General features: G+C 39.2%; 1 protein-coding gene across 4 annotated transcripts in view; it reads right to left on the reverse strand.

Annotated features, from left to right (window-relative positions):
- Positions 1–22,504, reverse strand: part of LIMS1 (LIM zinc finger domain containing 1) — a 116,443-nt gene that overhangs the window by 48,792 nt on the left and 45,147 nt on the right. Inside the window, exon 1 of one of the 4 annotated variants that reach the window (XM_063458129.1) lies at positions 18,678–18,880. The exons of 2 other annotated variants lie outside the window; for them this stretch is intronic. In XM_063458129.1, the coding sequence (XP_063314199.1) occupies positions 18,678–18,784 (107 nt within the window). In that variant the 5' untranslated portion in view covers positions 18,785–18,880. Of the gene's footprint in view, positions 1–18,677; positions 18,886–22,504 lie in introns of those variants that run through there. One more of the 4 variants, XM_063458121.1, reaches the window with a different exon arrangement.

Here is a 22,504-nt window from a genome sequence, read left to right on the forward strand (position 1 = left end):
CCTTGGTGATTTTGGTAGGCGAAACATGCTATCAAATGCAAGCTTTTTGGCTTGTTGTGGTGGCAGTAGTGAGGCTGTTAGTCGTCTCAGGTAGTGGGGCAATTCTGCCATGGTGACAGACTCAGGCACCCCCCTTATCTTCAGGTTGTTACGTCTGGAGCGGTCCTCCATCGTGGCAAGGTGCGCGGTGAAAGCTTGTTGTGTCTTTTGGACCTTTTGCAGTGAGTCCTTCACATTGGACACTTCCTGCCTTACATCCATGATGTCCTCTTCAGTGGCTCTGACCCTGTCTGTAACCACCTGTAGGTCAGCCTGGATGACTGATATGTCCGTGGCTAGTGTCTGGCGAAATTCGATGAGGTAGTTTTTAATGTCCTGCTTGGTAGCCAGGGCTGTTAGATCAGGGAAGCCTGCAGCTGTTATCTCTGCTGTTTGTGGTAGGGTGTGAGCTTGGGGGGGGGTCAGGTGTTTGGGTATGAGGGTCGACAGGGACCTCCTGGGATAATGGGGCCGCCATTTTGGGCTGGGCCTGGCGTTGCAAAAGAGCCCCAATGTCTTGGGAATCGCTTGTTGTACCTTGCTGAGGTTTCTGGGAGCGTCTCCCCATGGCTGAGGGTTGATTTGCTGGTGAGGGGTGTTCTGTGCTCCAGTCCCACTCTCTCTGGAGGGGGATGCGCCCCAACAGGTCTTCCAGGCGTGCAGGGAGATGGTAGGCCGCGGTCTTTTTCCGTCGACGGTTTTGTCCGGGGTTTGCAAAGAACGGCATGTGCCGACACCGGAGGACGTCAGTGTGTGGATGTTTATGTTGGCTTGATTGGATGGGCTGGATATTTTGTGATATTCGGTGGATTGTGCAGAGCGCCGTTGGAGCTGTGGAAAATGGCGCCTGCTTCGTTCCGCGGTCAACCCTTGTGTGCATAATTATATACAGAAAGCACAATGCCTTTGAATATACTCTAAGCTACATAACAGGAACATAAAAAAACAAACCTGTAAATACTATATTGAATCAAAATGAAAACAGCAGTCAATTACCTCCATGCATCTAGTTTGAGAGATATGTGAACTCTTTCAGCACACGACATACACTATATGGACAAAAGTATTGGGGGGTACACTTCTTACTTATTGAATTCAGGTGTTTTAAATCAGACCCATTGCCAAAGGTGTATAAAATCAAGCACCTAGCCATGCAGTGTGTATTCATAAATAAATCTGAGTAATTTCAAGCTTGGTACTGTGATACGGTGCCAAGCTTTGCAATATGTCCATTTGTTAAAATTCAACTCCTGCTAGGTATTCCATGGTCAACTGCAAGGGGTATTATTGATAAGTGGAAGCACTTAGGAACAGCAACAACTCAACTACAAAGCAGAAGACCACATAAAGTCACAGATCGTGATCACAGAGTGCTGAGGCGCATGGTTTATAAAAATTAATACCAGCATTAATACCAGCAAAAAAAATCAGTGTCGGGAGCTTCATGGAATGGGTTTCCACGGCTGAACAGTTGCATGCATGGTCTCACATCACCAAGTACAATGCCAAACGTCTGATCCAGTGGCATAAAGCACACCGCCACTGGAGCAGTGGGAACATGCTCTGTGTAGTGGTGAATCATGCTTCTCTGTTTGGCAGTCTGATGGGCAAGTCTAAGTTTGGCAGATGCCATGAGAACGTTACCTGCCTAGCTGCATTGCGCCAACTGTAAAGTTTAATGGAGGAGGGATCATGGTAAGGCGCTGTTTTTCAGGGGCTGGTCTAGGCCCCTTACTTCCAATGATGGGAAGTCTTAATGTGTCAGCATACCAAGACATTTTGGACAATTCTATGCTTCCATCATTGTCAGAACAGTTTGGGGAAGGCCCTTTTCTATTCCAGCATGACTGTGCGAAACTGCACAAAGCAAGGTCCATAAGGACATGGTTGGATGTGTTTGGTGTGGAAGAACTTGACTGACCTATAAAGAGAACTGGTCTCATCCCCATCAGACACTTCTGGTATGAACTGGAATGTAAATGGCAAGATTGGGCTACTTGTCCGACACCAGTGCCTGACCTCACAAATTTTTTACTGGATGAATGGGCTACTCCAAAATCTTGTGGAAAGTCTTTCCCAAAAGAGTGGAAGTGGCTATAGCTGCAAAGGGGGCACCAGCTACATATTTATGCCTATGTATTTAGGATGTAATGTCATAAAACTCCCTGTTGGTGTAACTGTCAGGTGTATCAATGCTTTTTTTCCATATAGTGTATTTGAGAATAGCAAATCATCTCTAGAAACATCTTAAAAGGGATACTTCATTGCCCAATTACAGATTTCCCAATGCAACTCTATAAGAAGTCTTTGCAAGGCAGGTGTTCATGAGCATGTCATGTCCAGGACATAACTGAAAACGAGAGAAATCTCAATGTATCTTTCCTGGTAAAATATTTTATAAATACTGTAAATAAATGAGCAATTGTTGCCTCTTGAGTTTAGATCCACTTAAAGAAACACTATAGGGTCAGGAACCCTAATATGTATTCTTGACTGTATAGTGTTAAAACACTACCTTGCCCTCCTAAATATAGTAAAGTCTTACTTTTATTCAAGTCTGCTGGTTCTAGCTTTGCCCCTAATTTGCCACATTGGCTGACATCATCAGTAATGTTGACCTCAGCCAATCACAATAGGAAAATCGGATCGTTATTTCATTCATTTGAATGAAATTCCGATCAGAACAAAGTCCCGAATTGCGTCCTAACATGAATGAACCATGCGCTCTCATTCGGTTAGGACGAAATTCGGTAGTTTTGAAGGCGTGTTGTCTAAGTGACAGGATGTTCGGTAATACTGACAGGAAGCATCGCGAGATCACGGAGGAATTTTGGGAAAATTGCTTTGACCACAGGAAACTGAGCACACTTCAAGCGTAGGAAACCACGCTGGTCCCCGCTGGTCAAGCGTAGGAAACCTCCATAAGACAAAGTAGTCCCTACTTTGTCTTAAGTTTTAAAGAAAACTAGAGCAGATGGGAAGAAATGAAAACCAGATCCTGACAGATGGGGAGAAGAGGAATGAATTAAAGAAAGGTAAGTTCAGCATGACAGTGCCGCTTTAAGGCTGCTTTCACATCCAGAGGTATTGTGTGTATTAACAGTACGACGTGCAGAGGAAAAGCAGACATTGCCTTTAACTATTTTATAACAAATCAAATCCCTCTCTTGGAAATCCTCTTTACATGTCTGGTGTCAACAAAGTATTCAACCCTATAAGGATTCTCAGACTCTTTGGCACTGAACAGCTTGCTTTTTATAGGAATGACTGCACAAATGTAACCTTCAGGTCTGACCTTTAAAAGAAATGGTGTGTAGCTGAGGCTAGGGAAGTTTACACTTTCATGTGTAATAATAGTTTATTTCATGGAGTCTCTTCAATGACCGAATCAAAGCTCTAAAACTGCTAACAAAAGCTTATGCAAGAAATTACAAAATGTGTCAAGAAATGCCATTTGCAGAATATGAAATAAAAAAAATATATATCATACTATCTCAGCTCAAGATTGGCTGAAGTTTAAGATTATTATTATTTATACAGCTCCAGCAAATTCCAAAAAGTACGGATTATCACAATAAAGTCATGCCACGAGAATATGGAGGTCAATATGAAGATAAATACCTGTACTGATAGTACAAATCAACAATTCTGCTCTGCATTCTGATTGACCAAGCAATTTGTATTAAAAAACAAAAACAAAAAACACACACTTGAAGCGATAACCCTGTCTCTTGCGCGTATAAGAAGGTCCATCTTTTCAAAGGAAAATAGGTGTTCTAACAGAGTGTACTTAAATCCATACAGCCATCCAGAACGAAGTGAACGAACGCCTATCATTGTCATACTCAGATTGCCTGGCTTCCAGTTGAGAGCAATCATCCAACATTCAGAGGAACACTGGGTAGTGTTTGGATAACCAGGTACACACAATAAATACAGGTTCAAAGACAGGGCTTTAACAATATATTATTTAAAGCAGTCTATGCAAAGTAGCTTGCCAGCAATGGATGAAAGGCATCCAATGTAATCTGATAAAGTAATGTTTGACAGTTACATATGTTGAGGTCATAGCAGGCAGTCCTTCTCACATTCATTTGACAGGAAGGGAGGAGGGAGAGCCAACTGCGCATTTGAAAAGGTTGTAATGCTTGGCAATTTTACTTTCCTTTTTTATTCGTTCCTAGAACACTTGATGCTGCTCAAGAAAGCTCAAAAGTTCAGAAGACAGTATGTTTCCTGCGCTGAAACCCTCAGGTGCCAGTTGAGAACATATGTCGGAAACAGGAAGCGAGACATCACCGAGGCAAGTGTGGTGTTTTATGACATACAGTATAGGTTTTAGTGGCCATCTCAGCAATATTTTGAGATGCCAGCACTTTGAAATCCCAGATTTTAAAGCCATTTCTCAATGCAGCATATCATGTATTTATTTGCAACTTAACCCTATGTGGCAAATTGCTTCAATTGCTAGTGCTACATCACATTGCTATTTGTGTGTGATGGCCACATCTAATTGTTTTTTTATTTTTACTTTATTTTTGTTTGTTGTGGATCAAGAAAGCATATAAGTGTTTATTTCATTTTTATTTACAGTTCATTCACTGTACACACACACACACACACACACTCATTTATATCCCTGATTTTGCACACCTTGCCACATGTGCCTCATTCCAGGGCCCTGTTTAACCTTGAACTGCAAAGAGTTCTAGGGGTAGGTATTTCCAAATCCGATCTAATAAAAGCAGGCATTGGGTTGCTAGGATAGAACCTGCAAAGTTTGGGGTATATTGGCATTGTGGCAGGTTTATACAATGTATGAGCATATACGGTCACTAAACCACTATTTATGCTTAGATTTATAGGTTTAAAAAAAAAAAAAAAACTATTACATTATGTGAATTTTGAAATCGCTGTTTAGTGAAGGAGTGAGTGCGCTGATCTTTTAAGTTGTCTGACTTGGCCCCAGCAGCACCATTATAACTCATGCATGTTCAAGTGAGTGCAGTCCTCTTGGTCAAATATATATATATATATTTATAAGTTGATCAATATTTGCATAATGTACTATTTTACTATTATTAAGAACAGTCAAATTTCCATACAACATTCGCCCACTTTAGTCATAGTTCAGAGTTTTCTCAAGACTGAAATAGAACTGAAACTTCGATCAGTTGTATGCCAATTTGCCTGGCAAGGCTATAATAAAAACAGCTATAACTTTCTGCAGTCCAGTGAGCGCTTTCCAATCTACCGTATATACTCTAGTATAAGCCGACCCGAATATAAGCCGAGGCCCCTAATTTTACCCCAAAAAACTGGGAAAACTTATTGACTCGAGAATAAGACTAGGGTGGGAAATGCAGCAGCTGCTGGTAAATTTCTAAATAAAATTAGATCCTTAAAAAATTATATTAATTGAATATTTATTTACAGTGTGTGTATATAATGAATGCAGTGTGTGTGTGTATGAGAATGCAGTGTGTGTATGAGAATGCAGTGTGTGTGTATGAGAATGCAGTGTGTGTATATGAATGCTGTGTGTATGAGTGCAGTGTGTGTGTATGAGTGCAGTGTGTGTGTGTATGAGTGCAGTGTGTGTGTATGAGTGCAGTGTGTGTGTATGAGAATGCTGTGTGTATGAATGCAGTGTGTGTGTATGAATGCAGTGTGTGCATGAGTGCAGTGTGTGTGTATGAGTGCAGTGTGTGTGTATGAGTGCAGTGTGTGTGTATGAGTGCTGTGTGTGTGTATGAATGCTGTGTGTGTGTATGAATGCTGTGTGTATGAGTGCAGTGTGTGTATGAGTGCAGTGTGTGTATGAGTGCAGTGTGTGTGTATGAATGCAGTGTGTGTGTATGAATGCAGTGTGTGTGCATGAATGCAGTGTGTGTGCGTGAGTGCAGTGTGTGTGCGTGAGTGCAGTGTGTGTGCGTGAGTGCAGTGTGTGTGTATGAATGCAGTGTGTGTATGAATGCAGTGTGTGTATGAATGCAGTGTGTGTGTATGAGTACAGTGTGTGTGTATGAATGCAGTGTGTGTGCATGAATGCTGTGTGTATGAGTGCAGTGTGTGTGTATGAGAATGCTGTGTGTATGAGTGCAGTGTGTGTGCATGAATGCAGTGTGTGTGCATGAATGCAGTGTGTGTGCATGAATGCAGTGTGTGTGCATGAATGCAGTGTGTGTGTGTATGAGTGCAGTGTGTGTGTGTATGAATGCAGTGTGTGTGTATGAATGCAGTGTGTGTATGTGTGTGTGTAATGCAGAGTGTGATGCAGAGCCTTGGTGGGGGGTGGGCATTTTTATTTTTTAATTATTATTTTAATATTTTTTTTTTGTTTCATTACATGTTTTATTATTATTATTTTTTTATTTTATTATTATTTTTTATTTAATTATTATTTTTATTTTATTATTTTTATTTTTTTTATTATTATTAATATATATAAATTTTTTCGTCCCCCCTCCCTGCTTGCTAGCTGGCCAGGGAGGGGGGCTCTCCTTCCCTGGTGGTCCAGTGGATGGGCACTGTGTAGGAGGGGGCTGTGGGGGCTGCAGAGAGATGTTACTTACCTTTCCTGCAGCTCCTGTCAGCTCTCTCCTCCTCCGCCGGTCCGTTCAGCACCTCGGTCAGCTCCCAGTGTAAATCTCGCAAGAGCCGCGGCTCTCGCGAGACTTACACTGGGAGCTGACCGAGGTGCTGAACGGAGCGGTGGAGGAGGAGAGAGCTGACAGGAGCTGCAGGAAAGGTAAGTAACATCTCTCTGCAGCCCCCACAGCCCCCAGTCTGTATTATGGCAATGCAAATTGACATAATACAGACAATTGACTCGAGTATAAGCCGAGTTGGGGTTTTTCAGCACAAAAAACGTTCTGAAAAACTCGGCTTATACTCGAGTATATACGGTACCTAAATTTGTGACCGGGCATTTAGCAACAGGTATCCAGACTATTACTGTTCCTTACATAGCGCCAACGTATTACGCAGTGCTTTACACTATTATAAAGAGGGAAATTTAACAATAAGACCATTACAAAATTTTACAGACCCCCCCGCCCCATCAGATCAATAGAAGCAGAGGTCTAAAACACGAGACAGGATCCAATGTGCAGACTGTGCAAAAACACAGGATCTACTGTGCTCTACAGGGACAGTCCAGCACATGTTTGCCGGGGCAGTGTACACTGAGAGGCACAACCGAGTTGCTGGATAATAGTGAAGTTTATGGCACAGAAACTATGCAGTTCAGACTGGCTTGCAAAGCAGCAGTTTGTAAAAAAGCTGCTGCAGCATTAACACTCAATCAAGAAACCCAGAACACTTTGTTCTGGGAGGGAGCTCAGCAAACCATACATGCAAGGACAACACCACTGGGTCCATCAGCACACACATAACAAAAGTATATGTCATGTGCTAGCATCTACTATATGGAGATCTTAAAAGGAACACTATAGAATTAGAAACCAAAAATAAAATAAAATAAAAAGTTGACTTTTTTCCCCCCAACACAGTGACTCTTGTTGCGGTTGCCTTCCCTGCCTCCCACCATGTCACTGTGTAGGCATTGCTTCCTCTGCAATTGTCCAATCCAAAGCTCCTTATAGAGGTGTATTGGAGACAAGATGCGTCCAATGCTTTCAAACTAGCTGCAGAAGGCCACATGACAGAGTTTCCCTGGGTTGTTATACAGTAAGTGCTCCAGTGGCTACTGCGCTCTGTTGTTGCACAGGAAGCACCATGGCCACTGCACTCAGACCAGATCTTTGAGATTAAGTGGATTTAATGGTCCATGAAGGGAGAGACTAAATTGTCCCTAAAACCTCAGATGGGCATAGTTTATATGATAAAAACAGACCTCACAGAACAGGGCTCAATATTTTAACTAGGTAGATCTAAAAGTTACTTTCAACTGCAAGCCTGGAGTGTCTATGGCAGTCTCACAATGCATTTCCATTAGTCAGGGCTTGTCGTATGACAATGGCTAGTAGACCTTAACTGCATTTAGCCTTTTTAAACACAATTACTTAATATGGAGCAATGTTCTTTTGAAACATGAAGTGGAAATATGAGGAAAATATATTTTTTTTTAACTTCCTGCAGGACTCTTTAATAGGGAGCACCCTGTTCTAATCTATTACATAGACTAAGACACAGAATTTTAAATCCCAGTATTTTTCTGTATCTTTAATGCATTATCTAGAAGGAAACATCTTCTCCCCGTTTCCACTTCACAGTCTAAAACCTCCCATATCCCGCATCGAGCTATAGCAATTTAAATCTACTGTGTTTAGCCTTTGCCAAATATTTTGAGAATGGCTAGAGACATCAGCCAGTAGGGTACTAGATGGAGCCGCTTCTCTGTCACTTGCTGAATTATTATTTGGCATGAAAGGTAAAGTCCCTTACGTAAACAGTTTAAGTGTATAGAGAAGGTAAATCCCTTCTCTGAAAGGAATTGTGTGAACAGCAAACATAACTTGGCAACAGTTGATTATTGGCGCGCATGGATTTTCTGATTTGGGATTAACTGATAACATTGAGGTCTACATAAAAAGCCTACCCATGATGTGCAACTTTCCTTAGTCAGGAGGTTTGCAACTGCAGTCAAAGAGTATGGTTCAATTTTAACATTGCTCACTTTCAAACAAGGTGATCAATTGTTCAAATCAGCACCCCTTATATAAAATGCTTAGTTTGCTTGAAGTCCATAAACACAAAGATTACAAAGGTTTGCCTTTACCTGCCTATATAGGTTTGTTCCTAAAAAAGGAAGAAATTATTCTTGCTACATTTTTCCCAATCTGTTATCATGTCTATATATCATCACTAGAAAAAGTGAACTTCACTTCATCTCAATTAGGCAGTCTGGGTCCCATGTCCCTGTCTGTTTAACCCTGCAACTATATTTTGCAGGAAAGGCAATGTTTACATTGAATGCATAACATGCCTCCAATGGATTTTACGAGTCTTAGCCAGGAAAGGTGGAGTACCCATACGGAGACTAACACTCTCCAGATGTAAAACAAGTAAAACTAACTTGGGGGGAGAAGACACCTACATATGTGGGAGAACACCATTGCGTGAGGAATATAAGTTTGTATTTCTAGCGATATAGCGTTCCTTTAAACATAGAATCGGATACCAGGAAAAGATGTATGCACCCATATCCACTAATCCCTCAGATAAGATCAGCAGGAGAGTGTGAGGCACAGAGTAGTGCTTAACATGTTCTGCTAAATAACAATATTATTGATCATCAAGATAACTCATGGATACATTTTGAGAATTGGCCATTTTTCCCCATACAAACAGTACAATAGTTACACGTTTTCAAATGATGACATTAAAAACAGACCACTCTGTTCCCTGAAATACATAACAAATGGACTGTAGAGATATGAACTACAAAATGCCAAGTAACATTTTAAAAGTACTATTTTTGGAAGAAGATACCAAAGCTAAACAAAATTCCAGCTCTAATCTCTCTAGTGACTGACCACACAAACATTTATTCAGCAGTAGTCCTATTGGCTGAAAGTGCTGAAAACAGAATTCCACCATGTATTTGGAAGCCATGGTTGGCATTATACATATAAAGGGTAAATAGTTTAATGGTAGAAAAAGCAGATCATCTGAAATGTCAAAGTTGTATAAAGCAACGCTTCTTGGTGACATTTTATACTTTCGACAAAAATGGATTAAAGAAAATCATGACACAAAGATACTGGATCTGATGTGAAGAATGATTAAGCACAGAGTCACACACACAGCCCATTCAATATCCTGTTTTCCAGTGACTGGCATGCCATTTCCCACTATAAAACCATTACACATGTTTACAAAGCGGTGACTAATCCTATAATCAAAAACTAGAAGTATGCAACTCGGTAGATAAAGATATATTTAAACTATGAAAGATACAATTGGTAAATTGTGACGTGTGCATAAATTGCCCTTTTCTGAACAGAGTGAATGTCTCACAATGTGGCATAACTTTTTCATCACAACACTACACATTTCACCTCTTTTAATATCACAAGTCTGATATATTTTATTACCACAATACTTTGATATTTCTCCCCCCAAGTATGATAAAATGTGAACAGTAACAACTCCATATTAAAGATATTTGTTGGCAAAGTACAAAAGGTGGAGAAAAGAAGCAACATTCCACATTCTACTATGAGAATTACTACAGTTATGCATGGTTAATTATGGACCCATGTGATCAGCAGCGAGATTCCGGTTAGGCCTAGAGGGAACTTCCTGAATCATAGCACAGATTATCTCTGTGCTAGAGCGTCGCTGGACGTCCTCACGCTGTGTGAGGACCTCCAGCGTCGCTCAATTCCCCATAGGAAAGCATTGAAAATCGTTTTCAATGCTTTTCTATGGGGAGACCTAATGTGCATTAGGTCTCCTCGGCCGGTGGGCGAGATCAGTCTCGCCCACCGACCGTCGGAGTCAGTAGGAGGAGCGGCGCGGAGGAGGAGGCAGCGACGAGGGACATCGTCGCTGCCTCAGGTAAGTGACTGAAGGGGTTTTCACCCCATCAGCAACTGGGGATTGGGGGGTGGGAGGGAGAGGGAACCTGCAGTGCCAGGAAAACGGATTGTTTTCCTGGCACTGGAGTTTTCCTTTAAGGGTTATATTAGAATAGAAAAGGTTCAATTCTGACACTAAAAAGTTGATAGCCACCCGTTTCATTTAAAAATTAAAGTCAAAAAGCTGAGCACGCCACCAGAGCTGGATTTTCAGAGTAACAAAAATTTTACTTACAGTAAAAAATAATTTCCTTAATGTAGTGGCAGTACCTGTTGCATGCTCTTAATTATGGTGAACAAGTACTCCTAGAAATATAGTTCAAATAATAAATCAAGCTCCTCCCCCTCCCTCTCATATCTTTAAAGAGGTTGTCCCAGCAGCAGAGTAATAGCAGAAACTATATGTAAAACAACTGCTGCAAAAAAATATCAACATTTAAACATAAAAAAAAAAAAAAAAAAAAAAAGAGTAAAATCTGTACTGCCATTATACGAAGGGAAAAAAAATGTATTTACGATAATTACAATTTCGGTATTTCCCCACATACAGTAGCAGTACCTCTGGGATGTAGCTTTAGCTTTAAGTTAGTCTTCACCGGAAGAGGTAGTTTGAGACGTGATCAGTGGCACAATTGGAATTTCAGTGGAATCCAACGCCGCCTAAGCATGCGTTTCACTATTGTTCACTGACTCCAGGTCACTCAGATGATGGAGTGCCACCCTGGAACGCCTCTTTACATCCTCTGCCAGGTATACCTATAAATCAGGACTGATTCCGGCACTCTATGATGCTGGACAATCTAGAGATTGACAACATGCTGCTTACCACCTGGGGAGCTATTAGTCCGCACGCGCCCAAGCATCAGCCAGTGTGCTTCACGATCTTCTGTTTAAGGAACATCTGTCTGTCTCGCTTGCAGGACAATTAAAAACTGGGGTGCTCCATCCTTTTTAAGAAAATGGTAGGAGAGGGAGCTTGATTTATTATTTTAAATGTATTTCGACGAGTCCTCTCTATGATTTAGAGCATCCCCATAAATAATGCCACTATACATGGGGTAAAAATAGTTTCTACAATGGCTGGCACTTATTGAAAGTATGGGATGTGAACTGTGGATATTTAGGCGCTAACTTCAGCTCACTGGTGACTATTTCTAGGGTCTGCTACAATAGAAAGTGGTTAGCGATCCTCAAGATTGGGAAGGGTCATACTGTATAGCACTAAAGGAGGACACTGGCCAGCAGGGAAAAAAAATAGCATGCTTATCCTGAGATGCACAGTCTTTTCATCAGAGGTACATGGCCAGGTGCGTGGGATTTTCTTTACACTGTGCAATGGTAAGCTAGAGATGCTCCAGCAACATCCAGGAACTGGATTCGTTCTGCTAACTTAGTTGCACAATTAAAGACAATAGAGGCTGAAAGCCTTCACCATTTTAACACATTACTTGGACTTTTTTCTGTACAAATTTGTAGTAATCTTCAGGGCACCTCTTGGTTCCTAGGTTCTTGTCTCTTTATTAGCTACTGCAAAATAAGATTCGTTTGGCAACATATACTTAATAAATAGAATGTTAACTGTGAAGAAGCAAAAACAAATGCAAAACAAGCAAGCTGCTGCAAAAGAAGTCCTTACCCTGATCAAGAAGAGGGCGCTCCAATCAGGAGTCTCTTATTTGGGTAATTGGGGTTTGATTTTATCCCATAAACTCTTGTCTAGTTCAGGAGTACGAGACTAGTAGCTAACTCCCAATCCAATTCCCCTCAGGAGATCTGAGAAGCCAAACACTTGAATAGGCGGATACTAACCAGTTCACAGATAGCACACATTATTCACAGAGCTGTAAAAGAACAGCAAAGCGTGTACATGATGAACAGACAAGTTGAACAAATTTGGACAAAGGAAATAAAAGTGATAATTAGAAAGGAAGCTTTTGTTGCACAAAACAATAAATAAAAATAATGATTTTTGAAGGATCTTTGAGTTGTCTAGTTGCAGTAAGTGTTATGCTCCTAGGTTGTAATTAAGTTGTATATAGCAAATTCCTAATCCATTCTGTATAACAGGTTTGGCTTTTTATTCAAATTGCAGTGGTAATTTATCTCTACTGTAAGTCAATAACTACCATTATAAACTTGATGGCAGATCGGTGGTTTAACTGCTGGCTTCTACAAAGTGAAAATATTTATCAAGCCATGTGCATGTAGGGTGTCAAATGTGGAATCTGTAGAGCATTACAGTGTCACCCAAGTGTTAGAAAGTAAACAGCAGAGCTGTAAGATGACAACAGTAGACCAATAAACATAATAAAACTGTTCCACAGGGTTACTATTCCTTCTCCTGTGCATATGCACATACATATGATATATATACACACACACTAAATATTTTTCATAATATAAAATCATTTAAAAAAACAAATACGCAATTTGAAAAGTTTACCCAACAATATAAAATCAAGGCCTAAACTGGGAACTGTGGAGAACAAAAAATATAAAATGCAAAGAAATTAGATGAAAATAACCAAAAGTAGCATTTTTTCCAGCTCAGGTATATTCAATTTAAGCCATTTTGCAATTTCTTTCTTTCTTTTCTTTCTTTTTTTTTTGTACTAATCAATTAATGCATCAGAGGAAATTTGTAGCCGCCATAATAGGCACAGTTGTTACCCAATAGGAAATATACTTTTTAGTGAACATAAACCGTACCAGAAGCACCTGTGTCTATAAAAAAAAAAAGTTTAATTTAAAGGAACACTCCAGGCACCAAAACAACTTCATCTGCAACTTTACAAAACTGGCTTGCAATCAGCGGCACCCCTGCCCTGTGGCACTCCGCACTTCCTGTAAGTTAAAATTCCGATGCAGGATGCCGTCAGGGGAGACCAGAGCTGAAGGCAACTTAAGGGTTAAACAGTTCGAGAATGGTTTAACCCCTTGAGGAAAGAATGCTTCCATGCAGCATAACAAACCAACCTTTTAAGATCATTTCCCTATAGTATTTTTGCTGTAATTGATTAGATTGTGTACCTTAAAAGGGACACTATAGTTAGCATAATTAAGCAGTTTTGGTGCATAGATCACGTCCCTGCAGTATTACTGCTCAATTATTTGCCATTTAAGAGTTATACACCAGTTTATGCAGCCTGTAACATCTCCCTGCAAGTGACTTACACAGCCTCCCTAAACACTTCGTTCCAATTCAAGTTAAATTTACAGAGCAGCAGTTAAAGAAACAACAAAAAAACAACAATGTGCTTTTAAAGTAAGTTACATCTGTTTTAAAATGAAACCATTTTGTTTTCATGCAGACGTTGTCAGTCATAGACAGGAGAGAAGGTGGGTGCGCAAGACTGCATGAACCGAAACATTTAATTCCTAAATGGCAGAGAATCATGCAGTGAAACTTCAGAGGCATGATCTATACACAAAAACTGCTTCATTAACCCCTTCAGGACCGCTGACGGTTCAGGACCGTCAGCGGTAAAACGTGCGTTTGGACCGCTGACGGTCCTGAACCGTCATAACGGTCTGGGGCTACTTACCTGATCGCCGTCGGTCCCACGGCGGCGATCAGTGCTCCACCCGGTCCAGGGGGGTTGCCTGTCTGCCCGGGCAGCCCCCCCTCGGCAGATCAGGACCCCACGGCCATGTGATCACTCGATCACATGACCGCAATAGGTGTCTGTGTATCTGCCTGCAGGGGGACTGTCTGTGCTGACAGGCAGTCTCCCTGCAAGTGAAAAATAAAAAAAATAAAGTAAAAAAAAAAAAACTGTAAAAAAAAAAATAAATAAATAATATGTATTATATCTATATATAATATATAATATATGTATATGTATATGTATCATATATATATATATAATGTCATATTAAGTGTATTTTTATATTTATATATACGTATATTAATATAAAAATACACTTATATTTAAATTACACACGAATATATACAATATATATATATATATTATTATAAAATACAAATAATATGTTAATAAAAATAAATAACAAAAAATAAAAATAATTTTTAATAATTATATAAAAAATATTTATATATGCAATTTTATTCTAACAGTATTTTGATATATATATATATATAAAAATACACTTAGAATGTAATGATATATATATCTATGTATAAATAAATAAAAACAATACGAAATATACATATGTCCATATACATAATTACATAAATAATTTCATAAATATACACGTAGACGTCAAATATATAAATATGTATATATATTAAAATTCTACATGTGTATTTATGTAATATTTTTACCTAATTAAGTAATTTTAATGATTGCAATTTGAGGGACCTGCCTGCCAACCCAGGCCGAAAGTCCAGATAATTTAATTTGCTAGCACTGTGTTTAACCCTGTAACTTTCTATGACACCCTAAAACCTGTACATGGGGGTACTGTTTTACTCGGGAGACTTCGCTGAACACAAATATTAGTGTTTCAAAACAGTAAAGCGATGATATTGTCAGTGAAAGTGAAGTTTTTTGCATTTTTCACACACAAACAGCACTTTCACTGAGGATATTATTGCTGTGATACATTTTACTGTTCTGATACACTAATATTTGTGTTCAGCGAAGTCTCCTGAGTATAACAGTACCCCACATGTAGAGGTTTTATAGTGTTTGTGAAAGTTACAGGGTCAAATATAAGGCTTGATTTTACTTTTTTTTTTAATTGAAATTTGTCGGATTGGTTAGGTTGCCTTTTAGAGCGTATGGTAGCCAAGGAATGAGAATTAGCCCCATGATGGCATACCATTTGCAAAAGAAGACAACCCAAGGTATTGCAAATGGGGTATGTTCAGCCTTTTTTAGTAGCCACTTAGTCACAAACACCGGCCAAAGTTAGCGTTTCTTGCATTTTTAACACACAAACAAATATAAATGCTAACTTTGGCCAGTGTTTGTGACTAGGTGGCTACTAAAAAAAACTGGACATACCCAATTTTGAATACCCTGGGTTGTCTACTTTAAAAAAAATATGTACATGTTAGGTGTGTTTCGGGGATTTATGACAGATAACGGTGTTACAAGGTCACTATTGATACATTTAATATATATATATATATATATATATTGAAACAGCAATTTCCTACTTGTATTTATAGGCCTATAACTTGCAAAAAAAAGCAATAAAGCATGTAAACACTGGGTGTTTTTAAACTCGGGACAAAATTTTGAATCTATTTAGCAGTTTTTTTCATTAGCTTTTGTAGATAAGTAAAAGATTTTTCAAGTAAAAGTCCAAAAACATGTTTTCTTTTTTTAATTTTTCACCATATTTTATTATTTTTTTTAAATACAATATATGACATAATACAAATAATGGTATGTAAAGAAAGCCCCTTTTGTCCTGAAAAAAACAATATATAACTTGTATGGGAACCGTAAATGAGAGAGCGGAAAATTTCAGCTAAACACAAACACCACAAAAGTGTTAAAACTGCTCTGGTGCTTAACGTACAAACATCGCAAAAACAGACCGGTCCTTAAGGGGTTACGCTAATGTTTTTGGGACTATAGTGCTCCTTTAACCCCTTAAGGACCAAACTTCTGAAATTAAAGGGAATCATGACATGTCACACATAATACTCAATACCCAATAATACTCCACAACAGTTGTTGAACTGATACTACAATCATCTTCATCCACTGACTAGGAGTTAAATCTATAGCTAGAAGTCAACAGTAAGCTTTACAAGAACTAACAGTTATGCAGACATAACAGCACATGTTTTAAATCCATGTAGTTTGAGATCATAGATGCAATCTAGGCATGCAGTGTTTCTCTAACAAAACAAAAAATAGAAAAAGGCACTTTCAAAAGTAAACAAGATAAGGCCAATACTAAAACAGATAATCTGCTCTAAAAGATTAATGGCCCTTACAATATTCGCTACATAGATTCATTCACCTTTCAAACAAAAAAATAAAAATGAAAAATTGTATACTTATGTGTCACGTAATCATTTCCTAAATAAATTGTAAGTTGCCTGCACATATTTTTATCGTATTTATTTTATAGGTGAGGAAACTGGTTGAGCTTCTGATGACTAATTAAGCAAAATATAACCAGAATTTTTTTTTAATCCTACAATAAGGCGGGTGAAAGAAATCCCATCACACTCAACAAGCATTGCCTTGGTAAAGCTCTACATCCTACAGAAAGTCAGTTACTTAATTCTTATCAATAACTATTTGGAACATGGCATATTGTTCATTGGAATTAAATAATAAAAATATACAATATTTTTTCTGTGTGTGTGTATATATATGTATGTGTGTGTGTATATATATATATATACACACACACAGAAAAAATATACACACACACACAAAATACAGAGTTTACAATTTTATGATAACCTACAATCTAAAAGAAAAAAAATACAGCAAAATTACACATAAATCAGCATGAATTTGACACAAATTGTTCTGTACGGTGGAATGTGTGACACCTTATTGAAAGACCATGAATACTCATAAGCAATTATAGGTAATTATTGAGTGTAAACTAGATTATATGCCCAGCAGCTTAGTTTTCTAACATTTACCGAGCACATTAATCAAATGTGTCTCTTAAAACAGGCCTTCGCTAAGGAAGTTACAGGAACTGCCCTCGCCCATGGGATGTCACAAGCAGTTCTACCACATTCTTGTGTCTACAGCCCCTTCAATCAGCAAGTACATGCTCCCTATGTGCAGATGGGACAAGCAGGATCTGACATGCACTAAGGATTTCAATGCACAAAGAGGCAGGCCAAGAAACTGAAGCAGGGTCAGAAACAGAGCATTCCTAACGTCCCACTAACACCAGAATACTGGGCATTTGGCGTGTGTCTGCACGCGTGCAAAGCTTCAATACAGGCAGAATACTAAAATGAAAAGATTTTTTGATTTTTTTAAAACAAAAACAAAAAAAATTAACGCATTATTAACAAACTCTGCTTGAAGGCTATGAAACAAACATACTAAATTCTTACCTCAGCATTATATTCATTTAACTGCCAAAAATGGGGTACAATGGTGTGACAGGCTTATGCAAGGTATAATCAATCATATACTGTAACTAAATTCAAATTATTATTTTTTAAAGTAAAGTGTTTAACCCCTTAAGGACCAAACTTCTGGAATAAAAGGGAATCATGACATGTCACACATGTCGTGTGTCCTTAAGGGGTTAAAGTATAGTGTTAAAAGGGTAATTGCAATCGAACTGTGTTGAAATTTGTACGTTGCAACCGATGGCCATTTTTAATAGCAGCCGAAACAGCTGCCATCCTGGACTGTTACTGCCACTAATCTCAGGCAGCACTGGAAAATGTATGTTCAATTGCTGCCCTTACAGTAAAAGCTTCCCTTTAAGCCTGGCATTATATATATGTTAACCCCTACAGTGCCTTTATACACTTCACCATTATTAAAATCCCAAACAACAGATAAACCCCAAACACTAACCATTAACCCTTATACTTCCTTAACATATAATGATCAAGTGTGCATGGGGGGGGAGAGGAGGGGGGGAGAGGGGGAGGTGATGCCCTCTCTAGGCACAGGAAACCACGCTTTTAACTTGAGGTTGACACATTTAGCTGTCTGACAGTTCTACTGGACCCTATTTCCCATAAATATGTACTTTTTAGTGACCGGAATAGATTTAGGAGAACTCTCTCACAATAGCTGGAGTCAGTGTTAAATATAATAGGGTTTCTTAAACAGATTTGCAGAATTATGTCCCAGCACCGTCACAGTGAACTGTTAAGAGGTAAACAGACAGAATAGGCTTCTGCAGGTACAATGCCTCACTGCATCACTTACAGATGTCGTAGAATTTAGAAACCCAAAAGATATAAAAGGCACGCTTATCAAATTTCTCCAACACAGCTATAGTCACAAAACAGGCCATTTTAACTATAATTTTGCAATTTGGAGTTTTGATTCACTACAATTTACAGTTTAGTGATTTAAACCCCACAGTGTAAAAGCATCAGTAATTTCAGAAAACAAAAGTAATCAAAAAAACATTTTTTTTTTTTTTTTTTAAATTGTCAAGTGGGCTTACCCAAGCTTGCCTTCATGTATGCCATTAAGTCCGAAACTGTCAGGACGCTCTTTCCTTCTCCTGTACAAGTCTGACTGTGACAATTCTTTCAGCTGCAATGCGCTCATATTGCTTAGTACACTATTGGTATAGAAAAGCAGGCCTGCCAAGTAGCCCTGTAGAGGCAGCAGCAGTGTCGTGTGCCTGCACACCTGCAGTAGTTCAAGCTGAGAATTCTTTGCCAGAAGAAGCAGTAACTCAGCCGCTTCCTGTTTCTCACTTGAACACACCCTTTAAACAAGGCCACTCCGGTATGTTCCCCTTATCACAAAACTCGCACACCTATGGGACGTCCCATTAATACTGTTTGAAAAGCAGGCTGGAGGCGGGCCTGCTAGATCTTTTGTCCTCAGAACAGTACACACAGATAATCACTTACTGTTGTGCTAAAAGGACAGTCACCCACACATTCAATTACAAATCTTTGCATCACAGAGTAGCAAAACAACAGTCAAGACTGATCAGGATACAAAACACACAGCACAGGCTTGTAGACAAGAGGATGAGTGGTAAAGTACAACATATTCCTTAATAAAAGGAATATTATGTAACCACAATATCTGGGGTTTTACAATAAATCAGAAATTATGGTGAATGTACAGAAAGGAAAATTGAATTTTTAGGTCAAGGTAGCGGAGGTATGGAAACAGATAAAATCTTAGCATAAAACTGGAATTTTTTTTCTGTCACAGCATTTAACAAAGGTTTCCATTTATGCCCTGAAAAAAAACAAAAAACAGTCAGAATGAAAATTGTGAGAGCTTAAACTCATAAAACACTCCCATGCAAAAGTTAGCCATTACTGTCCCAATATAAAATATCATTAAATAACCTTGCTTCAGTAAGCAGTAACAAATATTTGATACATATCAATGACAAACTATAAATGTGTGATATGTGCCAATTCAGACAAGAAATTATGCTGATCTCACTCAAGACTGCCCTCTACTGTAAAGAAAAAATAAAAAAAAAAGTATAATTAACTCTTTAACCACCTGTGATAAACTTAAATGATCAGATCACTTCATATCAGTAAATTGGTCTAGAAGCCATGTGCCCCTCCCCCTTCCTTTTAACCCTGCAGTTGAAAATATTATCCTTTTGCCAGAATGACAATGTTTACATTGCAGGGATCGCCTGCTTCTGCTGGCTTTCAATATGATAGCCACTAGAGGAGCTTCTGTAAAATAGAGTTTAACTCTGCTGTTTTAATCAGGTGGTCTCAGGAGACTGATTGGCACAGTGTGACATGCGGCACTAGCCTCCCAATTTTTTCCTATGGGAAAGCATTGACTTGGCTGAGGTCATCAGCAATGATGATCTCAGCCAAAGAGGCGAAGCTATCTAGAAGAAACCTGCACTGTGAGGGTTAAATGGTAAATCACATTTTTTCACCATGGCTGCACTGACCCAGTCCTCTAAACAGTGACTAAGGCACATTTGTATTCCTAACTCCACAGTGTTCTTTTAACTCTAACACTTCTGAACACAAACAGGTGGTAAAAAAAAAAAAGTGTCATTGCTGCCCCTCGCACTTAAATATAATAAAAATAAAACACCCCAAGCATCATAACTATTACAACCCACTGTATTGGTTAGGATGCCATGAGTGCCCTGGCACCATATTAGCAATGTTTAACAATATAACTGGGTACCCTGGGTGACCACGCATCACCAGATTTTAAGAAGCCATCTTTATAACTTTGAAAACCCTGACAGATGACTAATAATGGAGCAACAGACAGGAATATTTAGGGATTTGGTACTTTAACTAGGTAAGAGCTGATCAATGAATTGTGTAGGTTAGGTCAATAAAGTCTAAATTGGAAATATTCTCCAGCGGTTTCCTTCTAGCTTGGATATTTTGTCTTAGAATTGGCAGCTCCCTGGTCAGTTTTCTACAAGTCATATAGGAAGCAACAGACTTAAAAAAAAATATATATATATATTTTTTTTTTAAATGGACAATTTTATCTGCTATACTTCATTGTAATTGGGTTGGACCAAGTTAGCTTTACACAGTGCCATGGTAAGAATTTTGTTGCCAAATTTATTTAGATGGCAATAATCTGTGATCCACAATAGACTGTTTAGTGAATAAACCCCTAATAGATGAATGTTAATTCTTCAAAGTGATTGTCTCATAATGACATGTAGCTGGAAATAGCTTTTTTCTCCTAACAGAAGATCCACATTTTAATCACTTCCTGTGCAGCATCTTCCTTAAAAGTAGGAAATACCGAGTCAAATTTGAAATAATAATAATACAGGCTACATATACTTTTCTAAAATAATAATATATGGCACTAAGTATTATTTCATAATCACAAAGTAATACTTAACTAACTGCATTACAATCAATAATGGAGGATGCTGGCAATGCTTTAATTTAGAGTTCTGAATGTACAGTAAATGGGGACCACAAGAAGAAGAAAGGGGAGAATAAGAAAAAACAAAAAAAAGAAATAAAGTTTATACAACTCACCCTTCCCACCTTGCTTATTTAAAGCATGCAAGGTATGCTGACAGTCTGTGCATATCTAGAGGGCTCAAATTACTTAACTCTTCAAAAATCATTGCCTGGGGGATTTTTTCTTAATTTACATGGATTCTGGCAGACAATGTTGCTGTCAGAACTTCCAGCTTGATATGCATGTTTTATGACATTTTCTCAACAAGTATACAGATATAATCCCACACAAGCAGATACGTCGACCGTCTATGCCTTATCTCCTCACATCAGCTTTCATCCTGAAACCTATGAAGAACACTTCTAATAGTCCGGTTTACTAATGCAAGGACAACAGGTTAAATCATTTTAGTTAGTTACTAGTTAGAAACACTGACTGATTATACATCCGTGACTGAAACGTGACCAACTACACAGAGTATGTAGAGTCCCTAGACTGCCATGTTTTTTAAGATACATCTTGAAGGAACACTCCAAGCACCATAATTACTACAGTATGCTGTAGTGCTTATGGTGCCAGGCATGCCCAACGTAGGTAGTAAAATCCAGTTAAGAAAAGTTTGCCTGGGGGGCGGGGCCGAACCGCTGAGCTGAGCGGCAGCAACCTTCATCAGCTCCTGCACACAGCGACTGAATAATCGTTAAAACCCTACTGAAACGGCGCTTAAAAGCCAGACAAGGGCCACCGGGTGCTGGGGGAAGTCGGGACAAACAAAAAGATGCAACTCAAGCGACAATCAACCCGATCTACACCGTACACCCCGGTGAGGCCTACTGACCTAATGGGAGCAGGAGAGGCGGCTGCTATCCTGCTGCCGACATCGGAGGACAAGTCTCTGAGCCACCGTTCCCCCCCCCCCCCCCCCCCGAAGAACCAACGTCCTTACCTACACGGGTTTACACAGGCAGCGAAAAGGATCCGACAAGGCCAGCCGGGAAGGCCCACCTATGATCGCTCTTACCCAACTTACCGTTTTCCATGTACAGCGGACTTCCCGATCCGGGGGATTGGCTGAACCGCAGACACTCCCAGCACAGCGGACACTCTCTTAATGGAAGGCATCTGGTGGAGCCCAGGTAAGAAATCAATAAACTATTAACATTGGGGGGGGGGGGGGGGAGGCGAGGTGGGAGGTGCCAGGACACTTTTGGCACCATACGTATTGACACTATAACAAAAGTCAGTGGGTATGGTGCAAAGATTCTGACCCGTTAAAGGGACACTATAGTCACCAGAACAACTACAGTTTAATGTAGTTGTTCTGGTGAGTATAATGGCTCCTTTCAGGCACTTTCATGTAAACACTGCCTTTTCAGA

This window comes from Pelobates fuscus, chromosome 1 (assembly GCF_036172605.1).
Source record: "Pelobates fuscus isolate aPelFus1 chromosome 1, aPelFus1.pri, whole genome shotgun sequence".
Taxonomy (NCBI): domain Eukaryota; kingdom Metazoa; phylum Chordata; class Amphibia; order Anura; family Pelobatidae; genus Pelobates; species Pelobates fuscus.